We start from the raw sequence: 21202 nt of genomic DNA on the forward strand, positions 1-21202 counted from the left end.
ACATGCTAGTAGCCATAACAGGGTGATCATGTTTTCAGATTTTTAAAACAAAATAGCTAAACTCAGATGATGTCATATACACAGAGGAGCAAGCTATACATGATCAAATTTATCAACTCACACTAGCAGGCACTAGAAGATCATAGCAATATATACAAGAATGCTAGTGCAAGTGAGACAATGCAAAATGCCAACATGTACAATGCATATGCACAATGCAACTACCAAACCTAGAAAACCAAGAGAAGCAAAACAAAAGACCTACAAAGCTAACCAAAATAAAAGTCAGCGATCAAAAGGGGTAACAAACCCCAATCTCCCCTCGCAAGCGAGCAAAGGTGTCCTGCTCTAGCGGTTTGGTGAGAATATCTGCGGTTTGCTTCTCTGAAGAGATATGGATCAGGTCTATGTGTCCTCTGTCATGGTTGTCTCGCAGGAAATGGAATCAGATGTCTATGTGCTTGGTTCTGGAGTGTAGGACAGGGTTCTTTGCAATGCTAATAGCGGACATGCTATCTACAAAGATGGGAACCCTACCAAAACTCAATCCATAATCCTGCAAGGTTTGTTTCATCCAAAGTATCTGGGAGCAGCAACTAGCAGCGGCAACATACTCAGCTTCTGTGGACGAAAGCGCTACGCTAGCCTGCTTGCGAGAGGACCAAGACACCAAAGATGTACCGAGAAATTGACAAGTGCCGGATGTCGACTTGCGATCCAACCGACACCCACCGAAATCGGCATCAGAAAAGCCCACCAAAACCAGAGAAGAATCCGCAGAATACCAGAGACCAAATTCAGGGGTGAATTTCAGATACCTGAAGATGCGTTTCACCACCTGCCTGTGGGAGGTGCGCGGCGAAGCCTGATACCGCGCGCAGAGGCAGACGCCGAACTGGATGTCCGGTCGCGTCGCCGTCAGGTACAGGAGAGAGCCGATCATGCTCCTGTACTCCTTCTGGTCCACCGCCTCGCCGTCCAAGTCCTCATCAAGCGCCGTCGATGTGCTGATCGGAGTCGGCTGAGGAGACAAGTCGCTCATGTCGAACTTCCGCAGCGAGTCTCGAGTGTACTTGGCTTGATGGACAAAAGTGCCCTGAGGAGTTTGCTTGATCTGCAGCCCGAGGAAGAACTGCAGCTCACCCATCATGCTCATCTCGAACTCCCTGGACATCTGTTCAGAAAACTTGGAGACAAGAGCATGAGAAGAGCCACCAAAGATAATATCATCCACGTATATCTGAACCAAAAGCAAATCAGTGCCAGATCGCATGAGGAACAAAGTTTTATCCACACATCCCATTTTAAAGCCCTGAGCCAGCAAAAAGGTTTTCAATCTATCATACCAAGCTCTAGGTGCCTGTTTCAAACCGTAAAGAGCTTTCTGGAGTTTATAAACACGGTTTATAAACTTGGGATTTTCGAAACCAGGGGGTTGCTTCACATAAACCTCTTCTTCGATAAAACCATTCAAGAAGGCAGATTTAACATCCATTTGGAAAACCTTAAAACCCTTGGAAGCAGCAAATGCAAGAAAGATTCGAATAGCCTCCAAACGAGCAACAGGAGCAAAGGTTTCCTCAAAATCAATACCCTCTTTTTGGCAAAACCCCTGAGCAACAAGTCGAGCCTTGTTCCAAACAACCAAACCATCCTCACCCTGCTTGTTTTTGAAAACCCACTTCGTTCCGATGGGATTACAAGCAGGTGGAGGCTCGACTAAAACCCAAACTTGGTTTCTTTCAAAATTTTCAAGTTCCTCATGCATGGCATTGACCCAATTAGAATTAGAAAGAACGTGTCCAATATCTTTGGGCTCAAAAGAGGCAACAAACACTGAATGAGCAAAACTAGCGATACTTGTTACCTTGGACCTGGTGACTCGCTCGTTGAGATCACCTAGCATCTGTTGAGGTGGATGGCGACGCTGAATGTGTCGCGGCGCTTCCCGTGTCGAAGTCTCTTCCTCCTCAACCAAAGCTGGTGCCTCCTCAGGTGCAGCTGGTGTAGCCTGAGTCACCTCCTCGAACAGCCCCCGTGAAGAAGACGTAGTCGGATCGGGGCCGTCGTCATCGTCCGAGCTCGTGGCAGAGATAGCTGGGTCCACAGCACACGTGGTAGCCTCAGCGTCGCCCTCTGCAGCTTCTTCCTCCTCATCTTCAAAGATGGAGGTGCCGAGCTCATCATCTCCTGCAACTTCAAAGACAGAAGAATTGCACGGTGCACTCTCGTCGAAAGTGACTTCACAAGTCTCTCTGACGATGTTAGTATCAATAGTCAGCACACGGTACGCTCTAGAGTGAGAAGCATATCCGAGAAAAATACCGTCAGACGAGCGAGACTCAAACTTATTAAGATTTCCATCTTTCAGCACAAAGCACCGGCAACCGAAAACTCTGAGATGGTCAACATGGGGCTGGCGTCCAAACCGCAACTCATAAGAAGTCCTGTGCATGAAAGCACGCAAGAAAATGCGGTTGGACTACGTAACAAGCGGTGTTAACCGCCTCATCCCAGTATTTACGAGGAGTCCTATGCTCATCGAGCATTGTCCTCGCCATCTCAACCAGCGTCCGATTCTTCCGCTCTACAACTCCATTCCGCTGTGGAGTGTAGTGAGAAGAATACTGGTGTTCGAGCCCTTGATCACTGCAAAAGGCGTCAAAATGAGCGTTTTTGAATTCTGTGCCATTGTCACTGCGGATCGCTCTCATGGCCTGGGGTAACTCATTTTTCAACCTCAAGATCAAGTCTCGAACAAACTCGAAAGCCTCATCCTTGGTTCTCATGAAAAAGACCCAAGAATAGCGAGAAAAGTCATCCACAATCACAAGCACGTACCACTTCCCACCAACAGACATCACCCTAGAAGGATCAACTGTGTCCATGTGTAACAACTCTCTAGGGTGAGCGGTCATCACCTGATTAACAGGTGGATGAGAAGCGGCAATCATCTTCCCGTGGCGACACGGATGGCAAAAAGGTCCTTTTCAAACTTCAATTTGGGCAATCCTCGGATCAGGCCAAGTGAGCTTAGTCTCGACAATAAATTGAAGCTCAAATGTCCAAGTCTCCTATGCCACTTCCACAAATCAGAAGAAGGACTAGCCATCAAGCAATGAGAAGGGCCAAAAGGAGTTCCAGAGAAGTCAACCAAGAAAACCCGATCGCGAGGTGTAATCCGGCAAACCAAATCTCCCCTGGAATCCAAAACACGCGAACAGCCCTCCTTAAAGCGAACCTCAAACCCCTCATCAAGAAGTTGTGACACAGAGAGCAAATTAAAGCCAAGATTCGAAACCAAAGCAACTTCTCTCAGGGTAAAGCGATCAGAAACTCGAACAGCGCCAAGTCCACGTACCTTTCCTCTTCCATTATCCCCGAACACAATGTACTCCTTTGAGCGCATCGGGGTGAGGCTGGAGAACCATTTGTCATTTCCGGTCATGTGGCGCGAACAACCGGAGTCTATGATCCACCTGTTCTCCAAGCCTCCGACCTGAACATCAGTAGTGAGACAAAGGGTGAGCAAATGTCTCAACACTGGGGTTAGCAAAGTGAGAAGCAAACCAGTGTCGAGCCATTTGCTCTACAGAAGGGTTAGCAAAACCAGATAAAGCGTATCCCCCATCCCGTCTATCGCGTGTCTGACGAACACCACCGCGAGGAAAGCGTGGAGCCTCAAGACTTCCTCCAAAGCCTTGGTCCCGTGATCCATAGCCGTATTAAAAACGACTAGGAGCATGACCGGAAAAGCGACCACCCGCTGGAGCACGGTAACAACCACCGTCTCCCTGACCTCCACCTACACGGCGCGCCCTAGCATCTCGCCTATCACCACGCCGAGAAGGACCATGCACCCGAGCAGAGTACATGTCCGCATTCCGTCTCTCCTGCTCTTTCCTCACAGCCCGCTTCCTCCTGAAGCAAAACTCCTCCAGGTGACCTTCCCTGTCACAGAACTCGCAGTGGTACCTCACCTCATGCTTGGGAGGTGGAGGCCTAGCCTGCGGACGGGGAGGAGCAGACCTCTTCTTCTGGGCAACCTGGGCTGTGGCAGCAGGGAGCGTGTCGAGGGAATTCCTCAGCTCATTGGGCTTTGGAACCCAAACCTGCTTCTGCGGAGGTGCTTTCGGTGGTTCTTTAAGCACACCATCCGCGGGGTCAACAAGCGAAGGCTGCGTGCTCGTGCTAGCAGTGTTTCCAGCAGCCTTGCCAATCTTACCATACAACCTGTCAAAGTCTGACTTCGTGTATGTGTAACCGACCCCAAACCCATCACCACGCTTGAACTGCTTAATCATCATGCCCAACTGCGGCTCACTGCTAGAAACCCAACTCAGAATCGCCCTAAGATAGGTATTCTCATTCTCCAGGTTGGCTTTCTCTACCGCAAGACTATCCAAATCAGAGATCAAACCAGGGCAAACAGAGCGGTCGATAGGTGGGCTAGACTCTATGACCTTAGTCTTTCCAAAAGACTTGATCAAAGCGTTCTTCTCCTCTAGCTCCGACCTAAGCATGGGACAAAGCTTACAAGCACCAAGCAAAACAGGCCTAAATCTAAGCTCCTCTAGTTCACAAACAACAGTAGCAAATTTGGACTGCAAAGAAGCTAGATCAAACTTGAAAATAGGACACTCATCGCATTCAAGCACATCACTAATAATGGGAGCGTCCTTGACAAGTTCAAGCTCATGCTTGGCCTTGGCTAGCTGGTGAGACATGTCAGAAAGCGAAGTCTTAGCAACATCTAAGTTCGCGACGTTCTCATCATGCTTGGCACGGAGAGCAACAAGATCATTCATGTGAGATATACAGCCAGCGCACTCATCCTCACTAGATTTCTCCATAGCACAAGCCAGCTCAGCCCTAAGCTTTCTACGTTCTTTGGCTGCTTCCTTAAGCAGCCTCTTCTGGTTGTCGAGAGCGGCATACAACTCCCTAACCTCTGTATCAAGCAGGTCGATCGTGGAGTTTACCTCTGAATCGCTCTTGGATCCAGGAGAAGAGCCGGAGTGCGTCGGTGTAGCATGTCCACCCGAAGACGCACGAGCACCATCGGCTTCGCCCGCCATGGTGCAGAAGCTCTTGCGCCGACCGGCCGCCAAGCAAAGGCAGATGAAGCCGGTGGATTCCTTGTCCCGCTTCTTCTTCTTGTTGTTGTCGTCGTCGGAGGTCGGTGAAGAAGAGCGGTAGGTGTCGGAGCTCTTGTCGAGGTCGCTGAGCTGCGCTAGGAAGGCCTTCTCCCGCTTCTTGGCCTTGTACTGGAAGCGCTTCTTGAGCGACTCCTTGTCGAAGCGTCCTCCCCGGTCACGACTGTGGTGCTTGTGGCGCCGACGCTCCTTGTTGGAGCCTCCCTCGTCGCGGTCGCGGTGGCGGTAGTAGTCGAAGGAGTTGTTCTGGCCACCGCCGGACTTCTTGGGGCAATCGGCGATGAAGTGGTTCAGATCGCCGCAGTTCTAGCACCCAGGGTTCTTCTTCCTCTGCCTGTTGTGGTAGATGCGCTGTAACTTGCTGATGAGAAGGCACAAGTCGTCGTCGCCCAGCGTCTCCAGCTGCTCATCTGAAACAGAAGGCAAAGAGGCAAGAGAAAAGCCAAGAGCAGAGTTAGCGTTAGAGCTCGATCCACCTGGGCCAGTCACAAGAGCGACGCTCTTGGAAGGAGGGGCACCATTGAGCTTGGCTCGTGTCTGGTTATCCACCTCCGTGGCCTTGAGCTTGCTGAAAAGCTCGTTCACGGTCAGAGTCTCATAGCCTGCAGACTCAATGATCGTGTTCACCTTGAGATCCCACACAGAGCGGTCAAGTGCAGTAGAGCAACTTGAGAGCCTTCTCGTGCTCTGTGTACTCAAGGGCACCAGTAGATCTGTTCGCATTGACTTTGTTCACAATTGACTGAAAACGACTGAACATCAGGTCAATGCTCTCACCCGGCTCCTGTGTGAAGTTCTCGTACTCACGCCGATGAGTCTCGAACAGTCTAGCCTTCACCTGAGGTGTACCCTCGTGGTAGTTCTCAAGGCACGTCCAAATCTTGTGGGCTTCCTGAAAACCCTGGACGCGTGAGAACTTCGCACGAGAAACGCCAGCGAACAAGGCATTGACAGCCTTGGCGTTAGCCTCGTGCTGGGTCACCTGAAGAGGCGTGGTCTGAACAGCCAGCACCTCGTAAAGCTGGTTCGTGGTAATCTCCCAGACATCGGCTCCCATGCTCTGCAGGAAGGCTCTCATGCGAACATTCCAGTAGGCATAATCCTCGCCGGAAAACACCGGGATCTTACCAAGACTCGCCATGGTCGCCGAGTGGTTTTCGAATCAGTTAAGGTACTGAAAACCTCAACCAAGCTCTGATACCAATTGAAGGACCGAAGCCGGCGACCAGAGGGGGGGTGAATGGGAGCCGATCAAAATTTCTTCGAAATTCGAATCGTTGGCCTATGTCCCAAAATCACCCAAACCCTCAAGCGTTCTGACCCTCGAACAAGCGAGCGAAAACACGAAGCAAATCGGAAGCGAAACGGAAAAACTGCAGAACTGATCTGCTTGTACCGGTCTGACCGGTGCACAGGACCGGTCTGACCGGTCACAGCTGTTCACGAACTAGCAGACCGGTCTGACCGGTCTCTCCAACTGGTCTGACCGGTAGCGTCCAGAAAACCCCGAAAAATTTAGTTCCAAACCGTGAATTGAGAGCAAATCGCGTCCAAATCGGATGAAACTTGGAGGATAGCTTCGTTCCTACCCCAAGAGTGTATCCCCAAGAAATCTCACCCTAAAGATATCCATAGCACAAGAATTTCGGGATGAGATCAAAGGGCGTGGGGTTTTCTCTAGTCTCCAAGAAATCGAATTTGGACGGGGTAGTGATTCCAGAGGGTTCAAGAACAAAATAGAGGCATGGGAATCACGGCAAAGAACTCGTGGACTCCTCGCAATCAAGTGAACCAAAAACGAAATCGAAATTTCATCAAATAAGGCACAAAACGAGGAGATGGATTGATTCAAACCGCCCAGAGGGCACGAGGAGGTTAGGGCCTCCTTTCCCAATCAAATCCACAAGAGTTCTCATACAAACAACATTCAAATCTACCCTAAAGAGATGAACAGGGGGAGAGGAACACAGAGGCGGCGGCCTGGGAGTAGAGACAATTCACGAACGCAATTACAAAAGCCGCACGCAACCTAACACAAGTGAAGGGGTATTTATACCCGCGGGACCGGTCAGACCGGTACGCTGGACCGGTCAGACCGGTTGGTTAGACCGGTCAGACCGGTGCCAGGGACCGGTCAGACCGGTTGGCATGCAGCACCCCCTGTACACGATCTCATCCGACGGCCGAGGTTCTTTCTTCGAAATGAAGTCTTCTCTGCAATGCCGCCGTCTTGATGAAGATCCAGTCCGCGGTTTTGGAGGGTCCGCGAAACCCGGGTAGGTGGCCGGTTTTGAGAAAACCGCCAAAATCTCACGCGCGGGAAGATTCCTTCCTCCACGCCGTGGCCCTAGACGCCGTTCCCGCCTCGGCCTTCTGACGGCCCTAGACGCTGCCCGACGCCCGTCACCTCCTCGCCCGTAGCGAGGCCCTAGACGCCGTCGACGCCCGTCGCCTCCGTCAGTCCCGAGACCGACGCCCGTCACCTCCACGACTTGGCGTCTTCAACCGCCGTCCGCCTCCTTGGTTTTGTGGCGGAAACTAAGAAACCTGCCTTCCATCGCCGCTTGCGCCCTCGATTCAGGAGTGGACGCCACAGCTGCCGCCCGGTCCGAGCTCCGGTCCCGGCTGCCCTTCACCGCCGTCCACCGCACGGTCCATCGGCCACAGCACCTCCACGGCAGCTCCCCGTCAACACTCGACGCCCGTGTACCTGCAATCCAAAGACCAAGCGCACGATCACACCGTACGGTTGATAATTCACTCATCACAAGCAGGATAGAGTACTCAACATTCCTCATATTGATTTTCACTTTGTTTAAGCACTCAACATGCAATGAACTACTTCAATTTGTAGGTGACGTAGGGGGCTACTGTAGCCTCCGACGCCTTCCTATCCATCTCATTCATTGCTGGCCGGTAACAATACACCAGTACAATATCGATTTTCAGTTTGTTTAAGCACTCAACATGCAATGAACTACTGCAATTTGTATTGATTTTAGAAACATATTGTTATCCTGGATGTACTAACTGTGTTTTCTAAAGGAATAGTTTTGCCCCAATGGGACTACATGTCAACCAGTTTGTCGCAACTTGATGAACTTAAGTTTTCTTTTGAAACAGGTATATTTGATTAGGGTATCGGGGTAGGTGCAGAACCCTTGAACAAGAGGCACCAGCTTTCACAGTCTCGGTTGGGTTGATGAGGCTTCACTTTCCTTAGACGTTCCTGTCGCCTCTCTCGGTTGATTCCGTCTCCATCCGTACATGCCATCGTCAGGACTCGAGCTCCTAAAGCTTGTGCAAGGCCACACATACTGCAGCGCAGCGCTTGCTCTCGGCACGAAGCTGCGATCATGGCGCCGGTGATCTGCTTCTCTGCTCCCGTCACCCGCGTTCCCTTTCACGCCGTGCTGTTGCTGGTGGTGCTATTGCAACAAGCTCGTTGGCTGCCGCTAGCCGTGGCGGCGCGGACCAACCTGACTGCGGGAGCCGCCATGGCGCCGCCAGACTACATCACCAGCCCGTCCAGCGGCTTCGCCTTCGGCTTCCGCGCCTTCACCTCCGACCCGACCACGTTCCTCCTCGCCACGTGGTTCCGCTTCGCCGGCGACGACGACTCCTCCTCCCAGCCGCAGCCGGAGTCCGTGGTGTGGTTCGCGAAGCAGTCGCCCTCAGGGGCCACGCCCAACGCCACGGCGCAGTCCGTCCTGCGCATCACGGCCGATGGCCAGCTCGCGCTCACCGACGGCAGCAGCAACCAAGTGCTGTGGGCGCCGAGCCTCGAGCGTGGATCCGTGCTCGCCCTCCGCGACTCCGGCAACCTCCAGTTCCTGAGCGACTCCAGCAGCCAAGTGCTGCGGGAGAGCTTCGGGTACCCGACGGACACGCTCCTTCCCGGCCAGTCCTTGGTCTACGACCTCGCCCGGTCCGAAGGGAAGGTCTTCGCCAAGCGCGCCGACGCGGAGTTCACCACCGGCCGGTTCAGCATGGGCGTCCAGAGCGACGGCAACGTCGTCCTCTACGTCGACCTCCTCAAGGGCAACGACTCCCACAACGCTTACTGGCAGGCGTACACCAACAGCCCCGATGGCAACACGACGGTCACCTTCGACGATCGGGGCCGCCTCAACTACACCCTCCACAACGGCACCGCCGCCAGCTTGATCAAGCCGGCGGCGAGCTTCGCTGCCGGCGAGTACTTGCAGTTCGCCAGGATGGACCCCGACGGTATCGTCCGAACCTACATCCGCCCCAAGGACGGCGGCGGCGGCACCGGCAACACGTCTTGGACCGTCTCTGGTGCGTTCCCTGATGACGGCTGCAGGAAGTGGACGTCTGGGTTGCAGGGCATGTGCGGCCCGGGGTCCTACTGCCTCTCCGCGCCGACGCAGAGTTCAAGGGACAGGCTCAACTGCGTGTGCCCGAGCGGGTACAATTACACCGACGAGCAGCACAGGGACAGCGGCTGCACGCCGGCGTTCGAGCCGCAGAGCTGCGACGTGGAGAACAACAGCTCCGACGACTTCACCCTGGTGGAGCTGCTGAACACCACCTGGGAGGCCTCGATATACTACAAGAAGTTCTCGTCGGTGACGGAGGAGCAGTGCCGGGAGCACTGCCTCAGCGACTGCTTCTGCGCCGCAGCGCTGATGATCGGCGGATCGGACTGTGCGGAGGTGGCGGTGCTCACCAACGGCTGGCGAGCAAACGGTGTCACGACGAAGGCCCTGATCAAGGTGAGGACAAGGAATTCTCAGTTGATATCCTCGGCATCATCAAGAACGAGAAACGCATTCGCCTACAAGGTCGTCACCATTTCCTTGGCCTTTCTTTTGATCGTTACCATCGGCGGCCTCGTGGCACAGCATTGTCTCACCAAGAACAGAGAGCGACAGCGGCTGTTGAGTCCGAGCGTGAGATCATTCAGCTGGAAGGAGCTACATGAAGCAACCAATGGCTTCAACAAACTACTGGGCAAAGGCAGCTTCGGTGAGGTCTACAAATGAACGATCAGATCACCACAGCCACGTCTCATTGCGGTGAAGAAGCTCATCAGCTCGAACGAGTACAGTGAGCAGGAGTTCACAAACGAGGTGCAGTCCATTGGGCAGATCCACCACCGGAACTTGGTCCGTATGATCGGCTACTGCAAAGAAGGCAGCCACCGGATGCTTGTATTCGAGTTCATGTCAGGTGGGTCACTCCGCGGCTTCCTCTTCAACCCCGAGCAACGGCCGCCATGGCGCTGGCGTGCCGAGGCTGGGCTCGCCATCGCCAGAGGGCTCGAATACCTCCACGATGGCTGCGTCGCGCAAATTATCCATTGCGATATAAAGCCCGACAACATCCTGCTCGACGACCATGGCGTCCCCAAGATCACCGACTTCGGGATCTCCAAGCTAGTGGGGAGCCAGCAGGTGTACACCACGGTGACCCATGTTAGGGGCACCAGAGGGTACATTGCGCCCGAGTGGCTCCACGGCAACTCGCGCGTTGACACCAAGGTGGATGTGTACAGCTTCGGTGTCGTGCTGCTGGAGATGATCAGCTGCCGGAAGTGCCATGAGCCGGTGACGCCTGATCGGCCGCAGCGCGCGGAGGAGGACGACGAGACGGTCACATTGTTTGGTTGGGCGGCGCAGCTGGTGGGCGCACGGAGGACAGAGCTGATGCTGCACGGCGACGCGGATGTTGACACCGTTGAGGACATGGAGAGGGTAGATCGCTTTGCGCGCGTGGCACTCTGGTGCATCAACCCGAACCCGTTGCTGCGGTCGACTATGCACCAGGTTGTGCAGACGCTGGAGACCAGTCGGATGCGGGTTGAGGCTCTGCTAGACCCTGCAGATTGCTACATGGAATCCTCACCTTTAATTCCTCAGCTCAAGATTGAATGAGTGTTTTGCTGCTTTCTTTTTTTTTTTTACTTTGCTCTGTCATGTTTCATATATGTACGAAGACCAACAAATAAACACGCACTACTACAAAAACGTTGATTTGTCCCGGTTGGGAAACCGCTGTTGTCCCGGTTTCCCAACCGGGAACGCCAGTCCGGGACAAAAGGGGTGCCCTTTTGTCCCGGGTCTGGCAACCGGGACAGAAGAGGACACCAACCGGGACAAAAGGTGCAGCCAGCGCCCACATGGCTGGCGCACCCTTTTGTCCCGGTTGGTGTTACCAACCGGGACAAAAGGTCTCTTTTTTTTTCATGTTTTTCTTTTCTCAATTTTTTTTCTATTTCAATTATACTTTTGCATTTCAATTAAACTTATGTATTGGAATTCAGTGTGTATGATCTCCACTAATATATACATATATATATAGTTACTTATATAATATTTTTCCTAGATAGTTTTCATATATAAATTAATTCACTTATATATATATATGTATACACATATCTATACATGTGAATTCCTTTACATATGAAAATGTCTAGGACCAATATTATATAAATATATATATACACATATATATTATTGGAGTGCTTATATATATAATACATACATACTCCATCATATTTGCATAGGTATATTCGTTCTTAATTACATAGTAGAATTCGCCTTTTGGAAATTTAATACATACATACATACTCATAAATAGAAATTTAATACATAGATACACATATATATTTACATAGTTATATTCGTTCTTAATTACATATATACGCGTATATTGTCATATTTGCTGTGATTGTCAATATTAGATATTCCATGGTAGTAGAATTCGCCTTTTGGATCGAGGACTTGCTCAACAATAAATCCGGAGAATTGTTCTTGAATCGCCATAATCTTTTCCTCCGGTATGAGTTTATCGCGCATCTCCCCGACCTATGGAAAAAGGGGATAATTAATTTCGACTAATTAAAATACGAGTTCAAATATTAACAAATTTTTTACTTACTTCCTCCTCTCAATCTGTCCAGCCCTTTGGAGGACCTACCAGACCATGGATGTTCTCGCATACATAGTATGCGCACAATACAGTGCCTGGTTTCTGCCTCATACACTTTAAGAGAGAAGAAATTATCAGGTATTTACATGAATATATAATAAAACTAATGAATCGTGCAATGAATCATCCAAGTGCGTACCGGAAAATCTGTCTTGATCTTCAATTCCTTGTCAAATTTGCCTGGATGATTTTTAGCGAATTCTTTCCAAACCCTGTGCATGATTAGAACAATTATAGTCAAGTAACAAAGTGATTCAAATTATCGGTCACCGACGGAGTAGTGGTAGAATTACTTTTTCATCATGTTAAGAAGATTTTCGTATTGTTCTGGAGGTCTCCTCAATGAGTCCATAACCACGAGTAGGCTCTTCTCGGGAATTATGACAATTATGACCCAGTGTTCACTGCAAGATTATACGGAGGCAGTTCTTGGTAGTTAAGGTTTAAACAATTCGATTACAGAATAGAAAGAGTTAGACGGAAGGAATCACTCACGCAAAGTTGTAAGGAAACAATATCATTTGCTTGTTGTGATAAACGCTTATGTACTTGAACAACATTTGGAATATCTCATCGGTATTGTCGCGTAGAAGCCTCCAATTACAAGTAATTGGGTCGATGAAGCCGAGGTGAGAGTATCCCTTTCTTCTGCAAGTATGTATCTCCATTCTACATGATACCGAATAAATCAAGAGATCAGTATGTTGAGATCATGCAAAACAATACGTAAGGAGAGTAAAATACTTACAGAACCCACAAGGCGACCATAGAGATGTCGAGGGCCTCCTCATGGAATAGTTGGTAAATTTCTTCCCAGTTTATCCATAGAATGGCCTCCCCCCGTAAGAAATCGTCATCTTTAATCTTTGCTCCCTGCATGAAGATGCAATCGGCCATCGCACGCATGTAGTGCTGGTGCAGCTTATACATTTGCGTTGGAAGCACAGACACTACTTCGGGGGGTACAAGAGTTTTGCCGATCTCAAACGTCCATTTGACGACCACATCGGCCTTTGGAATATCTTCTCCCCCTGCAATCTGAGCGGCCGTCAGGTTTGATTCTTTCAAAAATGTAACAAAGTCTTGTTCTTGCGTCGTCTGTCCCACTACGAGAAGCTCTATTGATTGTTTCTTTTGGGTTCCGAGCTGTGGAACGTCGGACTGATGACGACTTTGATTGTCTCTTCTTTTTCTCAGTAGTTTTGATAATTGTGCGTTCGTAGTCTGAAGGGGGGTCTCTCGGAATGAATTTTCTCTTATTTGCTTCGCACATTCCCTTAAAAAATTTCAAATCTATCGGATTTATCACTTTCTCGGGCTCCGGCTTCGGCTTCGGCTTGAAGTGCTCTTTAACTCTTTCTTGAGTTATCCGATCGCATTCTTCAAGGCTCATGTCCCAGGGTTTAATAGGAGCCTCCTTGGTTTTCTTCTTCTTTTCCTTCTTCTTTGGAGGCTCCTTAGCCGGTGCAGCTACCTTCTTTGCCGGCGGCCGTTTCTGCTTCTTTGCCGGCGGCGGAGGGGGTGACCATGGAGGCGACGGTGACGCTTGAGTGTTCATCGGCGCATGAGATGATGGTGATGGAGAATGTGCCGGTGAACCTTGCCGAGACAGTGCTGCCCTTGGGGAGTTTTGCGGAGATGCCGGTCTTGGAGAGGCATGCTGAGATGCCGGTCTTGGTGTTTGATCATCCGACTTTAGGACAATGTAGCGCTTATCCCATAGGATGTAGCCATGAATGGCTTCTGCTAGTGTCCTCTCCCCATCGCCTCCAGGAATATCAAGCTCGAGCGTCTCCCAACCCTGGCACACCTGCTCCACGCCAACTCTTGTGTATCTAGGCGGAATTTGCTTCCCGTGGTACACGTCGCCTGGTTCGGTTGGCATGGCGGTACCGTACGCAACAGTGAACATTAAGTTCTTAACGGCAGTCTACAGGTCACAAGGTGTCCGGTGGGTGATCTCATCCACTGGAAATCGCTGCGGGGCCGACGCTTCAACTGCGGCCTGGATCCCCGTGGGCTCGGCGGCGGCAACGTCTGTGGAAGCGCAACTGCTTTTCCGCTGAGACAGGTGATCGGCTGTGACAATAGGCTCTGGAGGCAACGTTTGCGCTTGCTGTTGCTGGCTCATTGCTACGGCCACTTGGCGTTGAACCTCTTCCTCCAGTCTTTGATCGTGTGACATGAGCCGTTCCTCTAGCCTTCGCAAGTGCTCCCGCTCATCATTCTTTCTTCTTTGTCGGCTTCTATATGACTCAATGTAATCCCTGAACCCATACTTCCACGGAACCACGCCTTTGCCTCTTGTGCGGCCCGGATGCTCTGGATTCCCAAGGGCGTAAGTCAGCTCGTCCCTCTCTCTATCCGGCTTGAATGTTCCCTCGGCCGCTGCTTGTATGGCCTCCTATAGTCTCTGGGCTGCTCGCTGGATGTTTGGCCCATAGACGCAGTCACCAGTCAATGGGTCCAAGCTTCCCCCGTGACCATAAAACCAGGTCCTTGACCTTTCAGGCCAGTTCATGGTCGCAGGTTGGATGCCTCTGTCAAGCAGATCTTGCTCCATCTTCTCCCATTTGGGTACTGCAAGCTTGTAGCCTCCTTGGCCTAGAGTGTGATGGTACACTTTCTTCGAGGTGTTGTCTTTGGCCTTCTGCACCTTCTGAAGCCCAAGCTCTGAAGACTTGTATTCCACAAATGCATCCCAGTGACCCCTGAGCTTTTCGAGCTCGCCGGTAAATACGGGTGTGGTCCCGGTCTTGATATATTTCTTCGTCAAAATTTTCTTGAATGATCGCAGCTGTTCGGCCATCTTACTCAGGGTCCAGTGCTTGCATATCTCTTCGGATTCAGCTGGAACCGTGAAGTTTTTCTTAAGCTCCCGCCAGCACCATTCTTTTTCTCTTTCGGGTACCGCATCCCGTTCCTCGCTTGGATTGGAAGCTTTCCAGAGCTTGAAGCTGATCAGGATGTGGTCCCTGACAATACATCCGGATTGTCTTATGATTTTTTTGGCGGCAGCTTCTGGAGCGATCGGTTCGCCATCTGGACCAACTTCCGTTATAATGAACCGCCCTTCCAGTTTTTTTGTTGGGACTCGCTTCGTCTTTTTCTGCTGCGACGATGATCCAGACGGCTATAAAAAAACATTCATAGTATTCATATAGATTCAGATGAAAATATGATTGTCACTACAAATAATTATAGTTGTGATATGTACATTAGCACTTTGTTCAGCAGCAGCGTCATCCTGAATAGATGGTGCATCAATTCCATCACCGGACATATTCAAATATATGTCGGTATTGCTGCCATCATTAGCTTGTTCAGCGACATCTCCTTGACCTTCGCCAATCATATTCAACAAGAACTGTTCGTCTTCCGCGTCTGTGTGTCGCGGGTCCATCGTAACTAAAATATGAATACAAATAAAACCCTTAAAAATTTATCTAAATAATCCACATATTTGCGAGCATTTGACTAAGTACCGATCGATGGACGAGGTCGAGTAATATTCTCTAAGTAATTCAAGAAATAAACTTGAAATATTCTATCGATAATTTCACTAAGTACCGATCACCGATCGATGGATGAGGTCGAGAAAATATTCTCTAAGTAATTCAAAAAATATACACGAAATATTCTATCTATAATTTCATTAAGTATCGACTGTGAAATATTCTAGACGGTTTTTTCACTAAGTAATTCAAGAAATATACATGAAATATTTAAAAGAAATTTAAACTCACTTTACACATACATACATACATTCATACATTTAAAAATTTGTAAATATACCTTTATTTACACAACAAATTATGATTTCACTCTTAACAACAAATTATGATTTCACTCTAAATAACATGAACTCTAAATTATGATTTAGAGTTACTGAAAATGAGCCATAATTGATAAAGTTACATGAACACTCTGAAAACTCTGAAAATGAACTCATAATTTGTAAATAACATGAACACAACAAATTATGATTTCACTCTAAAGTTACATGAGTGCAGCTTCCTAGCTACTGAAAATGAGCCATAATTGGTCGACGATGTCGATCTCAGTGCTGCAAACACTCGACGGTGTTGAGGGGACTCAGGAGATCGAGCTCTACCTTTGGGTAGTCGCGGCGTGGGCTGCTGGGATGGCCTGTAGCGGCGGGTCGACGGCGAGCAGGGGATGGTGGCGAGGGCGTTACGGCGGCGGCGGTGTTCCGGCGGGTCTCCGGTGGGTTGGTCGGGGCTCTGGGCGGCGGCGTGAGGTCGGGGCTCTGGGCGGCGGCGACGTCGATGGCGGCGGTGCTCGGCTCGCGCGGTGGGGGGAGCAGGACGGCGGCGGCACCAGGCGCAGATGAGAAACCAAGTGTTAGGGGAAGGGCGAAGGAGGAAGGAAATATATGGGGGGGGCCTTTTGTCCCGGGTGAATCCACGACCCGGGACAAAAGGTCCTTTTGTCCCGGGTCGTGGATTCACCCGGGACAAAAGGCCCCCCCTTTTGTCCCGGGTGAAGCCACGACCCGGGACAAAAGGACCTTTTGTCCCGGGTCGTGGCTTCACCCGGGACAAAAGGGGTTTTTGGGCGGGCTGGGAAAATTCCCAGCCCGCGGCCCACCTTTAGTCCCGGGTGGATCTACCACCCGAGACAAAAGGGGTTTTTGGGCGGGCTGGGAAAATTCCCAGCCCGCGGCCCACCTTTAGTCCCGGGTAGATCTACCACCCGGGACAAAAGGGGCCCGTTTTCCCTCGTTCCCGCCTAATGTTATGTTTGTTTTTGTTTCTTTTTACTTCTCTTTTATCATTGGCTTTCATTTGTTAATTCAGTTAATAAAATTATGATTCCAAAAATTATGGAACAAAATTTCTTATCTCTATATAAACTTGATACACGCAACAAAAATAATTAATTTTCATTCAAGTGATTGGGTCAATGAAATATCTAACTTTTTTGAAATCATATTTGTTATTTTGACCATGCAAAAATATATTAGGTGAAATTTTTTTTCAAACTGTTGCTTTTCGACAGAAAGTGGATTCTATCACGATATTAACGTTTAAAAATTGAATTTTAGATAAAATTAAGCAATTTCATGATATTAATGAGTAGTGTGTGAGTTTGAGAGATAGTGTGTGTTAGTGAGATTGTGTGTGTTAGTGAGAGAGTATAGTGTGTTAATGTGAATGTAATTTCATGAAATAAATAAAATTAGTTGAGTAATCCATTATTGAATGAAAATTATAATTGAGTCTAGTAATTAAGTGAAAAATATATAAAATAATATATATAACACATAAAGTATAATTGTACAGTACATATATAATAAAAGTATTCGAATTGCGATTATGTTTTTATACAATAATATAAAATGATTCAAGTACATGAAGGATTAGCGGTAACAAACTTTCTCTTCACAAATGTCCCTTGATTATGATCACGGCGCAAGTATGGAGCATCATCATTGGCTAGCAGGATGCATGGATCAACATTTACTTCGAAAGGTGGAATGGCAACAAAATTATTATATTCTTTTGAAAAGTCTGTCTTGTCCTCCACTCCAACGATGTTTCTCTTTCCTGATAGAACTATGTGTCGCTTAGGCTCATCCTTTTGCTTGTTTATCCCCTTCTTTGGCTTGCTGGACATGTCCTTAATGTAGAAAACCTGAGCGACATCCTGGGCTAGGACAAATGGCTCGTCTCTATACCCAAGATTGTTGAGATCAACTATTGTCATCCCATACTCATCTTTTGTTACCCCTCCTCCAGATAGCTTAACCCATTGGCAACGAAATAGAGGCACCTTGAAATTGGGACCGTAATCCAGCTCCCATATCTCTTCAATGTAGCCGTAATATGTGTCTTTTTTTCCATTATTGTCCGTGGCATCCATACGAACACCGCTGTTTTGGTTGGTACTCTTTTTATCTTGGGCTATCATATAAAATGTGTTTCCATTTATCTCGTACCCTTGGTATGTTAAGATATTCCAAGATGGTTCCCTAGCCAATAAGAACAGTTGTTCACTTATATCCATGTTATGCATTAGATGCTTCCGCAACCAGCTGCAGAAAGTATTCATGTGCTCACGTGTAATCCATGCCTCGGACTTTTCTGGGAAATTGGAGAGCAGAATTTTCTTGTGTTCCTCGATATATGGGTCAACCAAGGATGATTGTTTAAGAACCGTATAATGCGCTTTTTTGAATGAGAAATCATCTGTGCAGACATAAGATTTCTTTCCTAATGTACCCTTTCCAGTTAGTCTCCCCTCATATCGCGATTCAGGGACTCCAATCGGTTTAAGGTCATCAATAAAGTCAACACAAAAGTCAATTACCTCCTCAGTTCCGTAGGCACTGGCGATGCTTCCTTCTGGACGAGCTCTATTACGAACACATTTCTTGAGTACCCCCATGAATCTTTCGAATGGGAACATGTTGTGTAGAAATACTGGTCCGAGAATATCAATCTCTTTGACAAGGTGCACTAGAAGATGTGTCATGATGTTGAAGAAAGATGGTGGAAATATCAGCTCAAAGCCAACAAGACATTGCACCACATCTTTTTGCAGCTTTATCAAATTCTCCGGGTCAATTATCTTCTGAGAAACTACGTTGAGGAAGGCACATATCTTCACGATGGTTAACCGGACGTTATCAGGCAGAATCCCCCGCAGCACAACCGGAAGAAGTTCGGTCATAAGCACGTGGCAATCATGGGACTTGAGATTTGTAAATTTCTTCTCTGCCAAATTTAAGATTCCTTTTATATTTGATGAGTATCCAGATGGAACCTTTATACTGCTCAAGCAGTCAAACATGGTTTCTTTCTCTTCCTTGCTAAGAGTATAGCTGGCAGGACTTAAGTATTGTCGTCCATTATCTCGCTGTTGTGGATGTAAGGCATCTCGTTCTTCCATACGTTGCAATTCTTGACGTGCTTCTACTGTATCTTTTGTCTTTCCGTACACTCCCAAGAATGCTATCAGGTTGACGCAAAAATTCTTCGTGAGGTGCATCACATCAATTGCATGACGAACATCTAAGACTTCCCAATATGGTAGCTCCCAAAATATAGATTTCTTCTTCCACATGGGCGCCATTCCGTTTTCGTTCGGAATAGGTTGGCTACCAGATCCCTTTGCAAAAATAACTTCTAGATCTTTTACCATGTTGAAGACGTCTTTACCACTACGGTGCATCGGTTTTGTTCGGTGGTCCGCTTGGCCTTTGAAATGCTTGCCCTTCTTTCGTACCGCATGCCTGATGGGAAGAAACCGACGATGACCCATGTATACAACCTTCTTACAGTGAGTCAACCATATATTATCGGTATCATCTAAACAGTGTGTGCATGCTTTGTATCCCTTGTTCGAATGTCCTGACAAGTTACTAAGAGTAGGCCAGTCATTGATCGTTACGAATAGCAATGCTCGTAGGTTGAAGTTTTCCTGTTTGTATTCATCCCACATCCGTACATCTTCATCGCCCCAGAGCAATAAGAGTTCTTCGACCAATGGTCTTAGGTACACATCAATGTCATTTCCGGGCTGCTTTGGACCCGGGATAAGCACTGGCATCATGATGAACTTTCGTTTCATGCAGAGCCATGGTGGAAGATTGTACAGACAAAGAGTCACAGGCCAAATGCTATGACCACTGCTCATCTCACCAAAAGGATTCATGCCATCTGTACTCAAACCGAACCTTATGTTTCTCGCATCCAAATCAAATTCAGGGTACGTTCTATCTATTTTTCTCCACTGCGACCCATCAGCGGGGTGTCTCAACATCGAGTCTTTCTTGCGTTCCTCTTTGTGCCATCGCATCAACTTAGCATTATCTTTATTTCTAAACAGACGCTTCAAACATGGTATTATAGGCGAATACCACATGACCTTCGCAGGAACTCTCTTCCGGGGAGGCTCCCCCTCGACATCTCCAGGATCATCTTTTCTAATCTTGTAACGCAATGCACTGCATACGGGACATGCATCCAAATTCTCGTACTCGCCTCGGTAGAGGATGCAGTCGTTGGGGCATGCATGTATCTTTTGCACTTCCAGTCCCAAAGGGCAAACAAGTTGTTTGGCTTCATACGTTGTGGCAGGCAATTCATTGTCCTTAGGAAGCATTTTTTTTAACAAGTTTGAGTAATTCACCAAATCCCTTGTCGGATACCCCATTTGTCGCCTTCCATTGCAGCAACTCCAAGGTGGTGCCAAGTTTCTTAAATCCATTTTGACAATCTGGGTACAACAACTTATGGTGGTCCTCTAACAACTTCTGGAACTTCAACCTCTCCATTTCACTCTCACAGTCTGCCTGCACATTGTGCAATGCCTGCCCTAGATCGTCGCTGGGATCATTTTCTGCTACATCTACTTCGGGCTCTTCCATGGGAATATCGTCATTGAATGCACCGATTCCAGCATTCCCGGGAAAGTGGTCGTCAAAATCTTCTTCTTCATTGTCTTCCATGGTAACCCCCTGTTCTCCGTGCTTTGTCCAACAAACATACTTCTTCATGAAACCATTTGCGAAAATGTGGTTGTGTAGGATTCTTGAAGATGAGTAATCCTTGTTATTGTTGCAATGAACACACGGGCAGCACATAAAACCATTCTGCTTGTTTGCCTCAGCCACAGACAAAAAATAATGCAGGCCATCAATGAATTCTTTCGAACGTCGGTCAGCATTGTACATCCATTGCCGGTCCATCTGCATTTTAAATAAATCTATTTGAATTCTTTACACGTATCGAATAAATAAAATATATCAAACCTAAATTAAATTAAATGTAACATAACATGAATGATTAAAAGATATGCAATATCCATCATACATCTTGATTAATTAAAAGGAGTACTTAATCCATTACAGAACTTAACAAAGGAGTACTATACATGAAATTTAAAAATTTGGTCAACAACACATAGGTTTTCAACCGTCCTTGCGTTGGAACGCAGAATGCTCTAACGGATTTCTTGCTGGCGCAGAAGAAGATGGCGGAGCTGAAACCTCTGATTTTGGTGGTGACGAACCGTAACGCCGCAATAAATCCTCAAGATCAAACGGAGGTTCCTCGCCCCTT

General features: G+C 48.3%; 2 protein-coding genes across 2 annotated transcripts; both read left to right on the plus strand.

The window, feature by feature from the left end:
* The first annotated feature begins 8512 nt into the window (after positions 1 to 8512).
* LOC120684838 (G-type lectin S-receptor-like serine/threonine-protein kinase LECRK2) lies at positions 8513 to 11173 on the plus strand. The gene has a single exon (XM_039966703.1). The coding sequence runs from the start codon at positions 8513 to 8515 to the stop codon at positions 10163 to 10165; it is 1653 nt and encodes a 550-aa protein (XP_039822637.1). The 3' UTR covers positions 10166 to 11173.
* LOC120684839 (G-type lectin S-receptor-like serine/threonine-protein kinase LECRK2) lies at positions 10295 to 11056 on the plus strand. Its single transcript, XM_039966704.1, has one exon. It carries the CDS (start codon positions 10295 to 10297, stop codon positions 11054 to 11056), a length of 762 nt encoding a protein of 253 aa, XP_039822638.1.
* Positions 11174 to 21202: the final 10029 nt, after the last annotated feature.

Source organism: Panicum virgatum, chromosome 8N (genome assembly GCF_016808335.1).
Source record: "Panicum virgatum strain AP13 chromosome 8N, P.virgatum_v5, whole genome shotgun sequence".
Lineage (NCBI taxonomy): Eukaryota > Viridiplantae > Streptophyta > Magnoliopsida > Poales > Poaceae > Panicum > Panicum virgatum.

Coding starts and splice junctions, on each gene's coding strand:
- LOC120684838 (XM_039966703.1), top strand. CDS start 8,513: ATGGCGCCGGTGATCTGCTTCTCTGCTCCCGTCACCCGCGTTCCCTTT.
- LOC120684839 (XM_039966704.1), top strand. CDS start 10,295: ATGATCGGCTACTGCAAAGAAGGCAGCCACCGGATGCTTGTATTCGAG.